The 18,366-nt window shown below is 34.5% G+C and overlaps 1 protein-coding gene across 2 annotated transcripts in view; it reads left to right on the forward strand.

Moving 5' to 3' along the window:
* Positions 1-18,366, forward strand: part of UBE2K (ubiquitin conjugating enzyme E2 K) — a 77,661-nt gene that overhangs the window by 45,528 nt on the left and 13,767 nt on the right. For both annotated transcript variants that reach the window (XM_039226963.1, XM_039226965.1), the window contains exons 3-4: positions 3,855-3,913; positions 12,365-12,447. In XM_039226963.1, coding sequence (XP_039082894.1) covers positions 3,855-3,913; positions 12,365-12,447 — 142 coding nt within the window. The remainder of the gene's footprint in view (positions 1-3,854; positions 3,914-12,364; positions 12,448-18,366) is intronic.

The following is an 18,366-nucleotide window of genomic DNA, read 5'->3' on the forward strand; positions in this document are numbered from 1 at the left end:
TCATTTAGCATTTCATTCATTCGTTTGTCTTCATATAGACTGTATTCCAAATATTTAATTTTCTTTATTCAGGAAAGCTTTGAGTGATCGTTTCAAGACACATAGAAAAGAAAGGAGACAACTTTGCTGAACTTTGTGTTCACAAACTAAGTCTGTAGCTACTTTAGACCATGGAATTGGGTGGTAAGATCTAGAAAGAAGCTGTACGGCTTTTTATTTCCTCGTTAGGCAAACCTCCAGTAATGAATATTATTCTAAATTTGGGTTATGTAGCATAACCAAGGTTCTTGCATATAATAGGCATTCAAATGTATGGTTAATAGAAATCATATAACAATTTGTAGTAGTAGCATTTATTGAGTAATTTTTAGAGCTTTACATGTATTTTCTCATTTAATCCTTGCAACAAATCTTATGAGGTAAGTAGTTATCACTATTTCATAGATGAAGAAACTTAAGCTCAGAGAAGTTAAGTAACGTGTTTAAAGTCACACATCTAAATGGTGGATTTGAATCCTAGTAGCCTTTGACTTTAAAGCCTGTGTTTCTAATTACTTTCTGCTTTTGAATAAATGAAGATTTATTGAATATTGGAAGTGGTGGTTATGTCTAGTTTGAATGGGGCAGTCTGGAATGAACAGTTAACCAGAAGTTACCAGAAAAATTCAGTATTCTGGAATATCTTCCAGTTTTCATTTAAATCTTGTCTAGAATGTCTTTAGCATATTCTAGCAAATCTTAGATGATAAAATTTTATTTTCTATTTTGTAGTTCATGATTGCCATTTCTTGACCTCATTTAGTTTTATATCTTTTATTGAGTGCCTTCTGCATGCCAGGCCTTGTCTGGATGCTTTCATGGATGCTATTCATTTAGTCCTTTTAAGTCATTAGGCAGAAAAGAGATCTTTAGTTATCTTATAAAAATCAAGTTCTTCTCTTAATAGTAGATGTCGTATGTAATGATGCACTAGCTTCTTCTTAAAGGCAGGCATTATAAATATTCTTGAATTACTTTTTTAGGTTGTTTAGGATAAAAGACAGTATAGTAGTAGCATTATCATTCTAGAACTCTTCCAGCAAACTGCTATTTATAAACAAGGCCCCTCCTGAACTAAGTTAGATAGGCAGAATGTTCATTATCCTCTTAGCAACCGTTAATAAAAGTCGATGAATTTTTAAAAAATTGGATATAATACTCATTTGTAGGGTTAATAAGTTATATCATATTCTTTATTAATTGGAAACAAGTTTGGCCATAAAATTGGTCATATTTATTTCTACTGCTGCCTCTAAATGAGAAATTAATGTTTGATAAGACTGGTTTGTTTGTTTTTTGATAAGACTAGTTTTAATATGCTTTTTACATAAATTGTATTCTTTTTATCATAAAACTATTGAAGAAAAGCACTGAATATTCAAGGGCATAAACTTAATTTTTTTGAAACATGAACATGAGGAGTATTTTGATAATGTTTATTGCAAGGTTGATAGTTTTTGCTAGTTTTTGTTTTGTTTTTTAAATCTCAGTAGCTAAGGCAAGTGTTCCTATGTGGAATGTTAAACTGTTTATAATCATCATTAACTAATGAGACAACCATGTTGTGTTAAAAGTAATCAGATTGAAAAGTAGAATACCCATGGAAAAATTACCATATTGCACATGTTATTTAACTGTCTTTTCTTCTTTTTCCTTAATAGCTGAGTGGCAAAGGATTCTAAGAGGAGTTGTGAAATTATGGAATAGTTGTTGATATTTTTAAAAATTTTACCCCTTACCTATCATCTTTTTAGATTAAGTTATGTTTAAAGATTATGAATTTTTAATACCTAAAGCTATTCTTAAAGAAGAACGGATTTATAGTAAAAACTTTTAATACAAACGATGTAGTTACAAACTTCTCTTAGTTCTGTTGCTCTGATATATTTATATATATTAAATAATACTATGATTAGTGTTAGTGGTTATATGTTGAAAGTTGTCAGAAAAGAAGACAAGACAGAGCATATAAATGGCATGTAGAGTAAAAATAGGATTGGGGGACTTTAGGGTCCAGTATTTACATAGTATATCTGGGCTCTCATGCCCCTGGACATTCAAGAAGGAAAAACTTTATATGAAAGGTTATGGAGAACGTAATCTAGAACTCATCAGAAAAAGTAAGATTCTTAGGAAAAAAGAGCCTACACATTAATCAGGCCAAATTTATTATACTTCTATTGGAAGCTAGCATTTGAAACTGTAAATATAAACATATATTTCTATATACACAAAACTTTCTCAGGTACTCTTCTCTTACCTATCTTACTTGTTTCTCTTGTTTTATTGACTTTTCTTTATATTTATTTCGGTGTTGCCATATGCTCTATGATTTCAGGAATCTAGTTCAACTCCTGCGTCAGTCATTATGGGATCCCATTAAAAAGAATTAGCAAGAAAAGGGAATGAAGAAAGTGGTTAACAAGTGAATTGCTCTTTTGTTTTTCTCCCAGATCCTTTCTCCCAGATCCACGTTCATCTATTCTTTTTTTTTTTTTTTTTTGATTAAAAAGTATTCCTTTCTAGTTTAAAATCTCTTAAACATAAGACAAGTTGGTTTCCATATAACACCCAGTGTTCATCCCCACAAGTGTCCCCCAGGTTCATCTATTCTTAACAGTGGAGGAAGTGGATTTGAGAGAATCCAAGATATACTGAGAGTGGAATGTATGAAATTTTGAATTAATAGTGCTAGTACATAGTTTTGGGTTATTTTTTTTTTTTACTTTTATTATGGGAAATTTTAGATACATATAAAAGACAAATGGTATAATTAATCCTCGATGTACTCCTAATCCAACTTTAATAACTATCAGCTCAGGACCAGTGTTTGATCTAATCCATATCTTGATTATTTTGATGCAAATCTTAGGCATAGTTTCATATGTAAATATTTCGGTAGCACAGTTTTGTTATGTTTTGGAATAATGAGTATTCTATATTAATGGGTCATAAAAATCTTAGGATTAAAGTTAGGATTCACATTCACCTTCTCATCTAGTGGAATACTTCCTCTCCAGAGTTTTCTGAGAGACCGTTATCTTCCCCTTGAATTACCCCAGTTATGGGAAGCTAGATAAACTTTTTTAAAATACATACTTGGCTGCTAGTTGCTCAAAGATAACTTCAAAACAGAAAGTTGCCTTCTGTTTATGTATTACTGGTTAGAACAACCTCTTTTGTAAAGTGTTGTGTTTTATATACCTATTTAGAGCAAAAGAATGTTTTTTGTCTTTATGCTCACCTGTTATTGTTGATTTTATTTTAAAAATTTTAACAAGAAGTATTGTCTTTTAATTTAGGGCACGAGTTAAAAGCTTGGGCCATTTTTGCGTTTGAGAGAACCAGAAGTTAGATTTTTTTCAGTTTACAACATACCATATGTCCTTTTTCTCTGTACCATCTATGCCTTTATACCTCCTTGCCTTTTTTTTTTTTTTAATTTCCTTCCATATTTTCTGTTATTTAGCAACTCTTCTCAATGTGAATGAGAGAAAACAAAAGGAGACGAGACCTATATTATTTAATTGCCCAGTGAAGCATTGGATTGTCTGGATTTAATGTATTGCTCTATCTCTAGCTCTATTTACTGATAAACTAATATAGTTATATAAAATGGCTATCTTATATGCTTTAAGTAACCTTTAAAAACTAGTGTTTTTTTTTTAATTTCCTTTTTGGGTTTCAGTGTTAAAATGAATTTGTTGTAATTGAATATGAAATAGTACATGTATTGAAACGTTATATCACTATATTTGGTTTCACAAATTTGAGATGAGTGGCATTCTTAACTTTCTGTTTTCCCCGTTTTTTAGGAGGAAGATATCAGCTAGAAATAAAAATACCAGAAACATATCCATTTAATCCTCCCAAGGTATCGTAAGCCTATTTTTTGTGCATGAACTTCTAAAATATTTTTTTTACCCATTTAATTTCTATTTTGGTGCTTATTAAGATTATAGCTTTTTGAATTGTATGTGTAAATTTAGTGTGGACAAGACTTCAGGTAATGGCAGATGGTTTTCCTCTGGAATTAGAATGAAAAGCAAGCTTACTTAAGGGCATCTAGTAATGGCTTTAGACAGGAATGGGATTTTCATCTGACAATGGCTTAAATTCTAGGTCTGAAAAAATTTGCAGTGTTCCCAAATTTAGTGAACCCTTATACAAATTCTTACTTGCCTTGAAGTTTTTTAGGGAAGAATATATTCTGAATTCATTCAGTAGTTATTTGAGTACTGTGTGCCAGTATAGCAATAAATAAGACATACTGTCGTTCCTTTCATGGAGCACACATTTTAACAGGAAAAAAATTTATGAACAAATCATTGTAATTGGTGAATGTTAAAAGAGGAAACGGAATGCCCTTGGTCACGTATAACAGAGGGAACTGAATTAAACTTATTTTTTCACTGAACAGCTTCCTTTATGTCTTTGCTGTCATCATTTTAGTTTAGGCATTCAACTTTATTACTTTCCTGTTTTGCCTATTTAATCACCCTTCTACCTTTGCCACTCCTGTTCATTGCACTGCTGTTCTGTAAATCTTAAAGTGCAGTTTTTTTTTGTTTTTGTTTTTTTTTTTTTTANACTTTTTAAAAATGAGTGCGTGTATTACCTTGTATTTTTAGGAAAGAAAAAATCTGAAATCTGGAATAAATACTCCTTTTCTACATATTTTATGCAGAAGTCTATGAGCAAGAGCTTCTTTTTTTTAAACTATTTTATTTTATTTTTTAATATATTTTTTATTTATTTCTAGGAGAGAGAGAGAGACAGCGTGAGCAGGGGAGGGTCAGAAAGAGAGGGAGACACAGACTCTGAAATTGGCTCCAGGCTCTGAGCTGGCAGTCAGCACAGAGCCCGACGCGGGGCTCGAACCCACGAACCGCGAGATCTTGACCCAAGCGAAAGTTGGATGCTTAACCGACTAAGCCACCCAGGCGCCCCTTAAAGTGCAGTTTTGATGTTTCTTTTCTTTCTTTGTTAAAGTCTAAACTCCTTGGCTGGGCATTTAAAACCTTCTACAACTGGACCCCAATCATCATGTTCTGGCATTCATTCAACCTATTGGTTGTTCCCATTTAAGGAAACACATGGTAATGGAAGTTCTAGGATGCATTGGAGTCACCTACAAGTTTGGAGTGTCTTTTATTCTGTTGCTTATGTACATCTATTTTCTGATAACACCAGTTTGATTTTTTTTTAATTGTCATAAATACACATAAAATTTGCCATTTTAACCATTTCTTTTTTGTTTTTATTTTTTTTTTATGTTTTTGAGAGAGTGCAAGTGGGGGAGGAGCACAGAGAAGGGACAGAGGATCCAAAGTAGGCTCTGTGTGTTGTTAGGCTGACAGCAGCAAGCCCGTTTTGGGGTTCGAACTCATGAACCATGAGATCATGACCCAAGTCAAAGTGGGGAGCTCAGCTGGGCACCTCCCACTTTAACCATTTCTAAGGTGTAATTCAGTGGCATTAAATATATCATATTGTTGTGTAATCATCACTACCATCCATCTCCAGAACTTTTTCATCTTAATCTGTTAAACAGTAACTCCCCATTATTTACCTCATGCGCACAGTTCCATAGGCATTGTTCTACTTTTTCTGTGTGAATTTGACTATTCTAGGTACCTCAAATAAGTGGAGTCACACAATATTTGCCCTTTTGTATCTAGCTTATTTCACTTAATAGAATGTCTTCAAGGTTCATCCATATTACATACAGCATTATGTACAGTATGCATACAGTATCAGAATTTCACTCCTTTTTAAGGTTAAATAGTATTCCATTATTCATATATGCTACATTAAAAAAATTTTTGTTTATTTTTATAAGAGACCATGCAAGCGGGAGAGCGGTAGAGAGGGAGACAGAATCCAAAGCAAGCTCCAGGCTCTGAGCTATCAGCACAGAGCTCAGTGTAGTGCTTGAACTCCCAAGCTGAGAGCTTATGACCTGCGTTGATGTTGAATGCTTAACTGACTGAGCCACCCAGACACCACTGTATGTGCCCATTTTTAACCATCAAGGAAGGAACATTTTGGTTGTTTCTACCATTTAAGCCTACTTGATTCTTTTTTCTTGATTTTTTTTCTATTATAAAAGTAGTTTGCACTTTTTGTAGAAATTTAAGAAAGTTACATATTATTTTAAAAAGCCATTTTTCAATATTAGCACTTAGAGATGGCCATGATTTTAAGCTTTCATCTTATATCTGTGACTTAATTTTCATTCTCATCCTGGTTACCTTCCACTGGATTCGGTCTAGGTTTCAGTGTTATCATTGGAATGAATAGTCACTTGAGGATACTTTTAATTGTTGAATACCATAAATTTAACAGATTTTAATTTTTACTTTTTTTAAAAGTTTATTTATTTGTTTTGCGAGAAACCGCATGAGTGGGAGAGGGGCAGAGAGAGTATCCCAAGCAGGCTCCATGCTGCCAGTGCAGAAACCTGACATGGGGCTTGCATTCATGAAACCATGAGATTATGACCTGAGCCAAACCAAGAGTCTGTCGCTTAACTGACCAAGCCACCCATGCACCCCTAACAAAAGAATATGTTAAATGTTTAGAGATAAGGGTGCCTTCATAGCCTACAAAAAATTTTTAATGGAAACAAGGAGGAAGAAAGAAAGAAAAGATCTCAAAAGAGACTACCCTCAACCACTACATTTTTTTACCATTAAATAATGGCAATAGCAGGTGTCACTTGGTTTATGCCAAAAATTTTATATGCCTTTCCTGAGATAGAGTTTATAACAGTCCTAATAAATGAGGGAACTGAGGCCTAGAGGTTAAATAGAACCTGAATCCAAAAGGCCCAGTGTGCTCCACCTTTTATCATCTTAACGAGGAAGGAGTGAGGGCATAATCTCTAAAACAGTGAATATGATTTCACCAAGAACAATTCACTGAAGTTCAGATGTACTTCAGCCATTTAACTGGCTTTATGATTTTTTTTAAATAATCTCTTTGCCCAACGTGGGCCTCAAACTCACAGTCCCAAGACCTAGAGTCACGTGTTCCGAGTGAGCCAGCCAGCCACCCCTGGCTTAATGATTTTAAGCAAACTGTCTAACTGCTTTGTGCCCCAGTTTCTTCATCTATAAATCCTCACTTAAAATTATTTCAGTAATTCTGTCAAACCTTTTTTTTCACATATTTGATACATCCGACATCAAGATATCCTTTCAGTGGATGTCATGTGATAATATAATTGGCAGTTTTTTTCTTTCTCAGGGTACATAATCTAATGGTGTATTAAATAATTCATGGTACCTGAGATTTAATGAACTAATACTTAAAACTGTGCCTACACAGAGTAAGCACTATGTAAATACTAGCATTAACCAGTGACTACCACTCTAAAGGCCCTTCTTGAAGCAGTCTGTTGGCTTCCCTCTGTGACATTATTTGAAAATTCAGCATTGACACTTAAATTTCCTGTATGAATTGAAATTCTCATTCATTGCTGGTGGGAATGTAAAATGTTGGAGTTGCTTTGAAACATAGTTTGGTCAAAATGGTTAATACAGAGTTAGCTTATTCTGCTTCTAGGTATCTACCCAGTAGAAGTGAAAACATCTGTCCACACAACTTGTACATAAATGTTCATATCAGCACTATTCATAATGACCCAAAAGTGGAAATGACACAAATTTCCATCAACTGAATGGATACATAAAATGTGGTAGGTTCATGCCATGGAATATTATGTGTGTTATAAAAATAAATGAAGTACTGATAATGTGGTACATGATAGATGAACTTTGAAAACATCATGCTGCATGAAAGAAGCCAGACACAAAAGGCTGCACATTGTATGATTTCATTTATATGAGACATTGAAAGAAGGAAATCTGTAGAGACAAAAATTAGGTGGTTGCTTAAGACTGAGAGTATGGGAAGGAATGGGGAGTGGTTGCTGATGGTTACATGGTTTCTCTGTGAATATGCTAAAAACTATAGAATTGTGCACTTGAAATTGGTGAATTATGATCTCAGTGGAAGTGTTTATTTCCCTCTGTAGTCTTATATAGTGATTGCATAGCCCTGGCTCTGTTTCAGGCACTTGGATATTTTAGTTAATCATAGAAATCACTGTTTTAGAAGTCCCTCTGCCACCCTCCTTTTCTTATTAGCACAGTGAGAAAAAAAGACTTCATAGTCTAAGAACAGAGTTCATGTTGTACTTCAGGCCACTACTATCCTATTTTCAGACATTCCATATTGAGGTAGCTTCAGATTTGGAAAGGTCCTCCTTCAGTCATTCAAAGTTGTCTCCCTCTGGCTTCAACTAGTTAACCATAGTTGTAATTTAGTATTCTTTTAAATATGGTAGTCATCTCATTTATGGCATTAAGCTTTTGCAGTAAATGTTAACATATAAATATGTTCTAGATAACGTACTATATTTGAATTTTTACTAATTGGTAAATATAACAAAGAAAGGAGTTATATTTGTAGATTTCTGGCTGGATTTTGTTCACAAATGTTTAATATTGTGGGCTCTTGTTTAAAATTTTTTTTAAATGTTTTATTTATTTCTGAGAGACAGAGAGACTGCATGAGCAGGGCAGGGTCAGAGAGAAAGGGAGATTCAGAATCTGAAACAGGCTCCAGGCTCTGAGCTAGCTGTCAGCACAGAGCCTGACGCAGGGCTTGAACCCATGAACCATGAGATCATGACCTGAGCCAAAGTGAGACGCTTTACCAACTGAGCCACCCAGACACTCCTCATGTTTAATTTTAAGCCTCATGAGATAAAAGTATCGAAGGTAGCTGGTTAAATTCTCTTACTGTGCAGGTAAAATTGCCTAAGATTGAAACTTACATTGATAGCTTAACAGTGATCCCAGAGTATTTCTTTTTTATTATTCTGCAATAAATTATTAACCTGAAGAGCAGAAAGTTTGCTTCTAGACAGAGAAGGTATGTCTTTGAGTCAGCTGAATATAGTGTAGGAATTTTATTTAGTGCATACAACCAGTGTTATTTCTCAATTGATTTGTAATGAAAAAACTCACTAAATTAGGAAATCTCTAGCTCAGTGATTTGTCCAATTATGTATTGTAGATTAGATTGTGAATTTTCCTCTTTCTCCTTGGCATTATAGTTTTTATATGTGAAATTAAGTGTAAAAACCATTGCTTATTAATAACTTAAATTTTTTTTAATGTTTATTTTTGAGATAGAGACAGACCATTAGCAGTGGAGGGGCAGAGAGAGAAAGACAGAATCCAAAGAAGGCTCCAGGCTCTGAGCTGTCAGCACAGAGCCCAATGTGGGGCTTGAACTCACAAGCCATGAGATCATGACCTGAGCTGAAGTCGGATGCTTACCTGACTGAGCTACCCAGGCTCCTCCCATTGCTAATAACTTTTAATGGGTCTGCCCATCTGCATAAGCATATTTAAAATAAAATAGTATTTTCTTTTGTACAGTAAGTTAAAATTGTTTTAATATTGTTTTTGTGATCAGGGTCAAATATGACTAAAGTAGGTCATGATAAGTGTCATTGTATTGTTACTTATACTTTATCCCCTCCAAGTTTTTGCAATTCTGCATTTTTATTGATATATATAGCACAGATGTTACCACTATGGGAGAAAGTGACAAATATAGTAGATCTGAACTGGGTGTGTAGAATAGTAGGACAGAATTCTGGGACACCTGTAGATACCACTGGTGATATTAAGGTTTGAGAAAGATAAAGACATGAAAAATCTAAGAAAGGAGGTAGTTGATAAAGAATAACAAAGGTGGGAGGAATAGGAGATAAAGAGTGGTAGACCACAGGAAAAAAATACTAAAACAATTATTTACATCCATACTAGTGGATAATCAGTGTCCTCTTGAAAATTTTTTTATTAGATCATTTGTAAATTCAGAAGTATTTATTCTTACTGTAGATTATAGTAAAAATAAGAAATAGTTTAATAATTTCCTTGATCTTGCATATATGCATATTTGTTTTCATATAGTCTATAAAGATCATGTATTGAAGATGACTCTTTAAAAAGCAAGATACCTTAGACCACTTGCCTACACCATAAGCATTCTGACAACTTCAGTAGTAATTAAAATTCTTTTTCCAATATTGTTGGAAAGATTGAACCAACTCTGGTTTTAAAGTCTTAAATGCTGTAATGTTTTTGAGTTACTGAAATTATGGCATATAGTTATTTTATATTTGTGCCTTAAACTGAACGAATGGTAGAAATTAAGATACAAATATTGTGGTATCTATTACGAAGAAATGCTTGTTCTACGTAAGCCCTATATCCTTGTCTTATTTGACCTGCTATATATTTGAGAAGGATACTGGTTAGCTCTGTAATAACAGGTTTGTCATAATTTTAATTGCATATTCAGTGTGAGACACTTTAAGTACTTGGGATGTTCTAGTAAGCACAATAGATACCAATCCTTTCATGGAAAGGCTAGACATATATAAGGAAGAGATCATAGAAGTGTGATCAATATTATGACATAGGAAAGTACAGGGTGCTGTGTGGGAACAGATCAGGCAGAAGTGATATCGAAACTAAAACTTGAGGATTAAGTAGGAATTAACCAGGAGAAGAGGGCGTTGAGATGTGTTATTGAGAGAAACATGAGGTATGAAGGGCCCATGGCGAAAACAAAAGAAAAAACTATTAATATTTTTTTAAGATGACGTGAAGATAGGCTAGGGTCAGTTTCAGACTGCAGGCTTACCTGAAGGGAATGGAGAAGTCATTAAAGAACCTTAAGTAGAGTGGTGAATCAGATATGTTTTAAAGGTTATACTTGGGTTTCAGTGTGGAGAATGGATTTGAGGAAGCAAAACTGAAGGTAGTAAAGTCATTAGACTGGTTAGTAACCAGAGTGTAGAATGATGATGTTCTTGTTTAATGAGATTGTGATTCTGTGGATATCATACTTGAAAGCAGTAAAATTATTTTGAGAATGAAAAAAGGATCAAGGCATGGAAAGCACCCATTAGTTTTAGGTATTTTGTGGAAGTGCTTTTTGGCATATAAATTAATGACTAATTAGGTGAGGAAGTAGTAACAGGTAGTATAGACCAATTGAGTCACAAGGAGAGAAGTGGAAGTCCTCTGTTTAGCTTTCCGTAAATAGCTTAGATTTGGAGCATATATTGATGAGTCAATCTTTGGAAAGTACTCATAACATTGCTTGGCTTATAGTAATTTATCTATTGTGTAAAGGAGTTTTAACTCAGATGACTATCATAATGTGTTAGATATAATAATAATGATAATAGGTTCCCTTGCCCCTCCCACCCCAATAATAATAGGTCTTCCCCAAAAAAAGCTCATAAGTAAGAGCTGATGAACTACATTTTATTTCATGGCAATCTGTTAGAGATAGCATTTTTACTTTGTTGGTTTCTTACTCATCAGTGCTAAGACAAATAGGCATTTAGAGACTCAGAATCTGAAATGAGATTGTTTAAGTGTATATATTGTTCTGTTGCTACCCAGTTGTTTGATTTTTGGATAAATTTCTTAAACTCTAAGCCTCAGTGTCTCCTCATTGCCAGTATCTTCCAAATATTTGTTGAATTATTTTTTTAAAAAAGAATTTGAAGGGAAAAAATGTTACAGAAATATTAGAAGCCATCTTACAGCTCCTTACTACTTAAATTCTTCCAGGGACTAATTTTACTTACTTTGTCCTTTACACCACTTCTTTTTTTTTTTTTTAATTAAAAAAAAATTTTTTTTTAACGTTTATTTTTGAGAGACAGAGCATGAGTAGGGAAGGAGCAGAGAGAGAGGGAGACACAGGATCTGAAGCAGGCTCCAGGCCCCGGAGCTGTCATCACAGAGCCCAATGTGGGGCTTGAACCCACAGACCGCAAGATCATGACCTGAGCTGAAGTCGGACACTCAACCGACTGAGCCACCCAGGCTCCCCTCCTTCACACCACTTCTGATCCTACTTGACACTAAATAAATTGCCATGTACTATCTATATTAATTTTTATATTACTTCATCTACCTAAGTGGATTTTAGTTTATGTTGTCATTCTTATAGCGTGGAATATTATGCTAGGTAAATTATAAACACCTATTAATTGTTGGGTTTCTTTAGAAGCAGAACATTCATTAAAAGGTTTAAAAATAATGTCTGTCAGTGACAGCATTCAGCTTACTGAATGCTTTGTCTTCCACACCCCTCCCTTCAGGTAGGCAAAATGATGGTAATGTAAGTATGGACTTTTTTTTTTAATATGAAGATTTTCTACTTGAACTATGTGTTTTATTTCTGTTTCTTAAAAACTCAAGTGTGCTTTATATTCTAGGTCCGGTTTATCACTAAAATATGGCATCCTAATATTAGTTCCGTCACAGGGGCTATTTGTTTGGATATCCTGAAAGATCAATGGTAAGAGATTTTGAATTTACCTTCTCTCCTCTCTCATATGAATTCCAAACTATATTTAGAGTGTTACATATGTAATTGCCTCAAAACAAGCATGTATTATACTTTTTCCTATTTGGTCTGTAATTTTAAAACTTTATAAAGTCTTAAAGTCTATAAGTGCATAATCAAAAATGTGTTAGATTAGAGATCACAATCATTATTTAAATAATGACTTAGTAGGTAATGTTAGATAGTAGCTCTTACATCTTGAAAAGTCCTGATTTCATTTATTTTGGTAAATTTAGTTTGCTATCTTTGGAAGATATTTGTGAAAGACTAATAATCAGCTCTGACTTGGATGTAATATAGGCAACAAAAATGTTTAAAGTTGTGTTAATTGAACTTAAGGTTAAGGTTCTCAGATTCAAAGAAAGGAGTACCTTTTTAAGTGATATCTTCATTTGTATGGCATTTAATATTGCTTTCACGTTTTGTCTGATCTGATTTTAGCACAGTGTTCTTATTACCCTTCAAGTTCAAACCTAGCTCTGCCATTTACTAATCTTGTGGTCCTGAGCAAATTACCTAGCCTTTGTGCCTTAGTTTTCTCATCTCACAAATGGAGTTAATACCTACTTCATAGGACTATTAAGTATGAAATGAATTTTTATGTAATTTTCTTAGAGTAGAGCCTGGCATAGTCTAACAACATGGATGGAAAAAACTAAAATATAAAAAGATAGTGGAGTGGGAGAAAACAGTAATAAGTTATGCATTTGATATGTTATGAAATGGAAAGAATAGAACTTGAAGAAAGTGAAACAGTAATGACAACATTTACTGTTTGGGAATTTGGCTTATTTAGTATAGGTAAACTGACAAGAGTTGTTGGTTTGGCTTTGTTTTTCTATTCAAATAGCACATCTGCATAAAGCCTTCTCCCTCAAATCATCTCTTAGAGTCTAGTTTCTTGATCTGTATTCCATACTGTTAAACATCGAATAGTGTGGAATAGACCTAATTTTATTCTGTCCTTTTAATTTGTGGCTTTTTGTAATTTATAGTGCTCAGTGTTTTTATTCATAAAGTTAAGTTATCTGAAAGTCCCCTTATAATAGCTGAATCATTCAGTGATACTAATGAATATTTGCAGACATGGTACTTTTTTTGACGTGGTTTCTGGGATATTAGTTCTTCTATTCTCTCCTTTCCTATGTCCACTCCCAGACTCCTTAACTAATTTCTCCCTTGTCTCCTGGAGCTTTACACATGACAGTACTTGAGAGCTAATAAGTCTTTATCTCTGCTTCTTTTCATCTATACTCATTTTCTTGGTATGCTTATCTGATTTTATAACTTCACTTTTTAAATGCCAGCAACTCATAAACTTACCTTTCTTGAACTCCAAGCTCATATCCTGCTACCTGCTTAACATCTTTACTTGAGTGTGTATATAGTAAACATCTCAAATTTAAACATGTTGAAAACTGAACTGATAATCCCCTAACCCAAAACCTGCTTCACCCCATCTAAGTTGTTAGCAACTACATCCTTGCATTTCCTCTGGCCAAAACCTCCTCATGATCCTTGGTTCTTGTTTCTCTGGTACCCTGTTTGCAAATTTTGTTGGTGAAACCACCAACATCTTATAAGCAGTTTCACTATTACTGCTTGGCCCACATCACATTACCTCTTTCCTGGATGATTACATTAGCCTGCCCCCCTGCTTGTGACTTTGCCCTACTCAGCAGTTCTCAGCAGCTAGAATGATACCCTCTTCCCTGCTCCCCCCACCATCCCTTTTTAAAAACAAATAAAGCTCTAGGCTGAAATTTTCCACTGACTTCCCTTTTTGCTCAGAGTTAAGCCAGCAATACTACCACTTCTGATTATCTCTCTGTAGATAATTGAAAATTATGGTGAATGTGTAGAGAGAGACCTTGAACTTTTGTACTGGAACACTTTGTGTCAACTGTTCCCATTTCCTTAGGCAGGTATGAAATAGCTGAATTTAGTCTTGTTTCATATCTATATAATTGAAATGTTAAAAAAAAATAATAACATCAAATAAAATAGGTGAGATTGGATATATCTTCCTTTCTCCCCCCACCCCATTTATTGAGATATAATTGACAATCAGTGGATATTCATGTTTAGGCTTCGGAGCTGGAATTTGGTAAAGAAAACTATAGGATAGTAATCTTCAGAAAAATAAATTGAGTAAACATTGAATAATTTGGGATAGGTATGCTAGAAGACACAGTGTGTTCTATGTGGAAACTATTTTCTGATGTTTTTCTACTGAAACCTATTATAAACATAGGGGATAGAAGAAAATGACTATACATAAAAATTGCACTCAATGAAACTGCCCTTCTAAAAGTCATAAACAGGCATTAAGAGAATATCTAGATGATAAGCAATACTCTGTATCATTAGTCATCAAGGAAATGCAAATTAAATTACAATTAGATACTACTACACACTTATAAATAGTTCTCATGTATTGATGGTAGGCATATGGTTCAACTCAACCAGTAGTATCTACCAAAGCTGGTCATACACCTTTTATATGGCATAGCAATTCCACTCCTAGGTCTGCATCCAAGAGAAATGAGTGCATGTCCACCAAAAGACTGGTACAGGAATATTTATAGCACAGTTACACCATAATAACCCAAATGTGTATCAATAAGAAAATGGTATGATTGTTCAGTGAAAGACTACATAGCAGTAAAAAAACATATTGACACACAAACAACATGAATAATTCTCACAGGCATGTTGAGTGACGAAAGCCAAGCACAAAAGAACATATACTGTATAACTGTTTTTATAAATTTAAGATGAGCCAAAACTAATTGTGATAGAAATTAGGACAGTAGTGGGGGTAGGTGATGGTTGTGAAAGGGAGTTGCATGAGTAAGACTTTTTGAGTGCTGGAAGTACTCTATATTTTGATCTAGGTAATGATTACATGGGCGCACACGTGTGTGAGTGTATAAATCCACCTAGCTGTATATCTCTGCTTATTATATTTTAATAAAAAATATAAAAAGTTGCCATTTTTACGTAGCAGTCAGTATTTTAAATAAACATTAGTTATATTGATGATCTTTTGGAAGACCCTTAATAGAAAATAACAGTCAACAATACAGACAATTCACATGGCTATTGTACGTATTGATGGCCCTTAAGATAGATTTGTAAGATATATCATCCACTAATTATTAAAATTAGCTGACACAATTTGAAATTTCATAATCCTATTTACCTGTTTGGATTTGTTTTTTATATACTGAATTCTAAAAATCTCAATGCATTATGAATTTAGTACTGTGGAAAACAATAAATACAATGAAAGATTCTATTTTCAGTTATATGCTTTTTTCACATTATTATATTTAGATTTAAAAATTAATATAGAGCAATCAAAAAATACACATATTTCTTTACACTATCAAAGATGTTATAGTTTCTATAGTACTTAGAGCCAGAAGACTAGGTTTTATTTTGATACTAATTTATTACAGCTAATTATTAAAACAGTGTCATTCTTTACCATTAATTTTCTTGTCTAGCTTTTTATTTATTTATTTTTTAATGTTTTTATTTATTTCTAGCAGAGAGACAGCGTGAGCAGGGGAGGGTCAGAGAGAGAGGGAGTCACAGACTGAAACAGACAGTCAGCCCCCCCGACACGGGGCTCGAACCCATGAACTGCGAGATCATGACCTAAGCGAAAGTCAGATGCTTAACCGACTAAGCCACCCAGGCACCCCCTTGTCTAGCTTTTTAAAACTTTGCATTAGAATGATTTGTTTCCTTGGTCATTTATTTTTAAAAATTTTTTATTGAAGGGGCACCCGGGTGGCTCAGTCAGTTAAATATCTGACTTCAGCTTAGGTCATGATCTCGTGGTCTGATCTCATGATCTCGTGGTCTGTGAGTTCAAGCCCCATGTCAGGCTCAGTGCTGACAGCTCAGAGCCTGGAGCCCACTTCAGATTCTGTGTCTCAGGGCACCTGGGTGGCTCAGTCGGTTGGGCATCTGACTTTGGCTAAAGTCATGATCTCACAGTTCGTGGGTTTGAGCCCCGCGTCGGGCTCTGTGCTGACAACTAGATTCGGATTCTGTGTGTGTCTCTCTCTCTGACACTCCTCTGCTCATGCGCATGCGTGCTTTCTCTGTCTCTCTCTCTCAGAAATAAATAAAACATTTAAAAAAAATTTTTTAAAAGATGTGTCTCCCCTTGTCCCTGCCTCTCCCTGCTCTGACTCTATTTCTCTCAAAAGTAAATATTAAATAATTTTTAATTTTGTGTTGAACTGTATAGTTGATATACATACAGTATTAGTTTCAGGTGTCATTTAGGTTTTTTGTTAGCTAACTAAGTTTTTTTTTTTAAGATTTTTATTTTGTTATATTTATTTTTGAGAGAGAAAGAGAAAGTGTGAGTGGGAGAGGGGCAGAGAGAAAGAGAGACATAGAATCCAAAGCAGCTCCAGGCTCTCAACTGTTAGCACAGAGCCTGATGCGGGGCTCGAACTCACAAGCTGCGAGATTGTGACCCGAGGCGAAGTCAGATGCTTCCTTAACTGACTGAGCCACCCAGGTGCCCCTCGTTTTTTTTTTCTTTTTTTAAGTTTATTTATTTTAAGAGAGACACAGACAGCCACAAATGGGGGAGCGAGAGGCAGAGAAAGAATCCCAAGCAGGTGCGGAGCCCATTGCGGGGCTCAAACCCACAAAACTGTGAGATCATGACCTGAGCCAGGAGTCAGTGTTCAACCAGCTGAGCCACCCAGGTGCCCCTAGCCAACTAATTCTTAATGGTTTATAAATACCTCCCCCAATATTTTATTATGAAAAATTTCAAGTATACAGAAAACATAACTTTTTCTCCTTGAGATTGTTATCAATCAAATCTAAGATTTTTTTCTTCCATATTGAGAGCAAACTGTCTCTTCTGACATGTTCACCTTTAGGTCCTTAGTTTCTGATTTTTGAAGTGAAAACTCCAGATGTCTATTATAATAGTTTGTGTCTTCCCAATAAAGACAGTGGGAATAAAGAAGGTAGAAAGTATTTATAATAAGGATTTATGAATCTAGGGGAAGAGCTTCTCACTTTAAAAAATGTTTTTGAGGTTCCTAGGTGGCTCAGTCAGTTGAGGGTCTGACTCTTGATTTCAACCCAGGTCATGATCTCACAATTTGTGAGATTGAGCCCTGTGTCGGCTAACAGCAAGAGCCTGCTTAGGATCTTGTATCTTCCTCCCTGCCCCTCCTCCTATCTCGCTTTCCCAAAAATAAATAAATAATGTTTTTATAATATAAAATGCATATGATATAAAATTCACTATCTTGGTGTTTTTAATTGACATATAACATGGTAATATTAACTGTTTCAAATAAGTATACAGTTGAGTATTATTAAGTATATTCACATTGCTGTGCTACCAGTCTCCAGGACTTTTTTTTTTTATAAGACTATATTTTTTTAGAGCAGTCTAGGTTCACAGCAAAATTGAAAGAAAGGTATAGAAATTTCCCATATACTCCGTGCCCCCACAAATGCATAGCATTCCTCATTATCACCATCCTCCATCAGCATGGTACATTTGTTACAGTTGATGAACCTACATTGATATTCCAATCATAGTTTATATCATGGTTCACTCTTAGTGTTGTCCATTCTGTGCGTTTGAACAAGTGTATGACATGTATCCATCATTGTGGTTTACAGAGTATTTTCACTGCCCTAAAAATCCTCTGTGCTTTGTCTCTTCATCCTTCTACCACACCCCTCACCACCCTTTCATGTTTCAAAAATGAAACTCTGTACCTACTAAACGCACACTTCCCATTCTCCTCTTGCTCCATCCTAGCAACCACCATTCTACTTTCTGTCTCTGTGAATTTGGTTTTTCTAGATACT

This window comes from Hyaena hyaena, unplaced genomic scaffold (genome assembly GCF_003009895.1).
Source record: "Hyaena hyaena isolate Hyena2069 unplaced genomic scaffold, ASM300989v1 scaffold_24, whole genome shotgun sequence".
NCBI classification, from domain to species: Eukaryota; Metazoa; Chordata; class Mammalia; order Carnivora; family Hyaenidae; genus Hyaena; species Hyaena hyaena.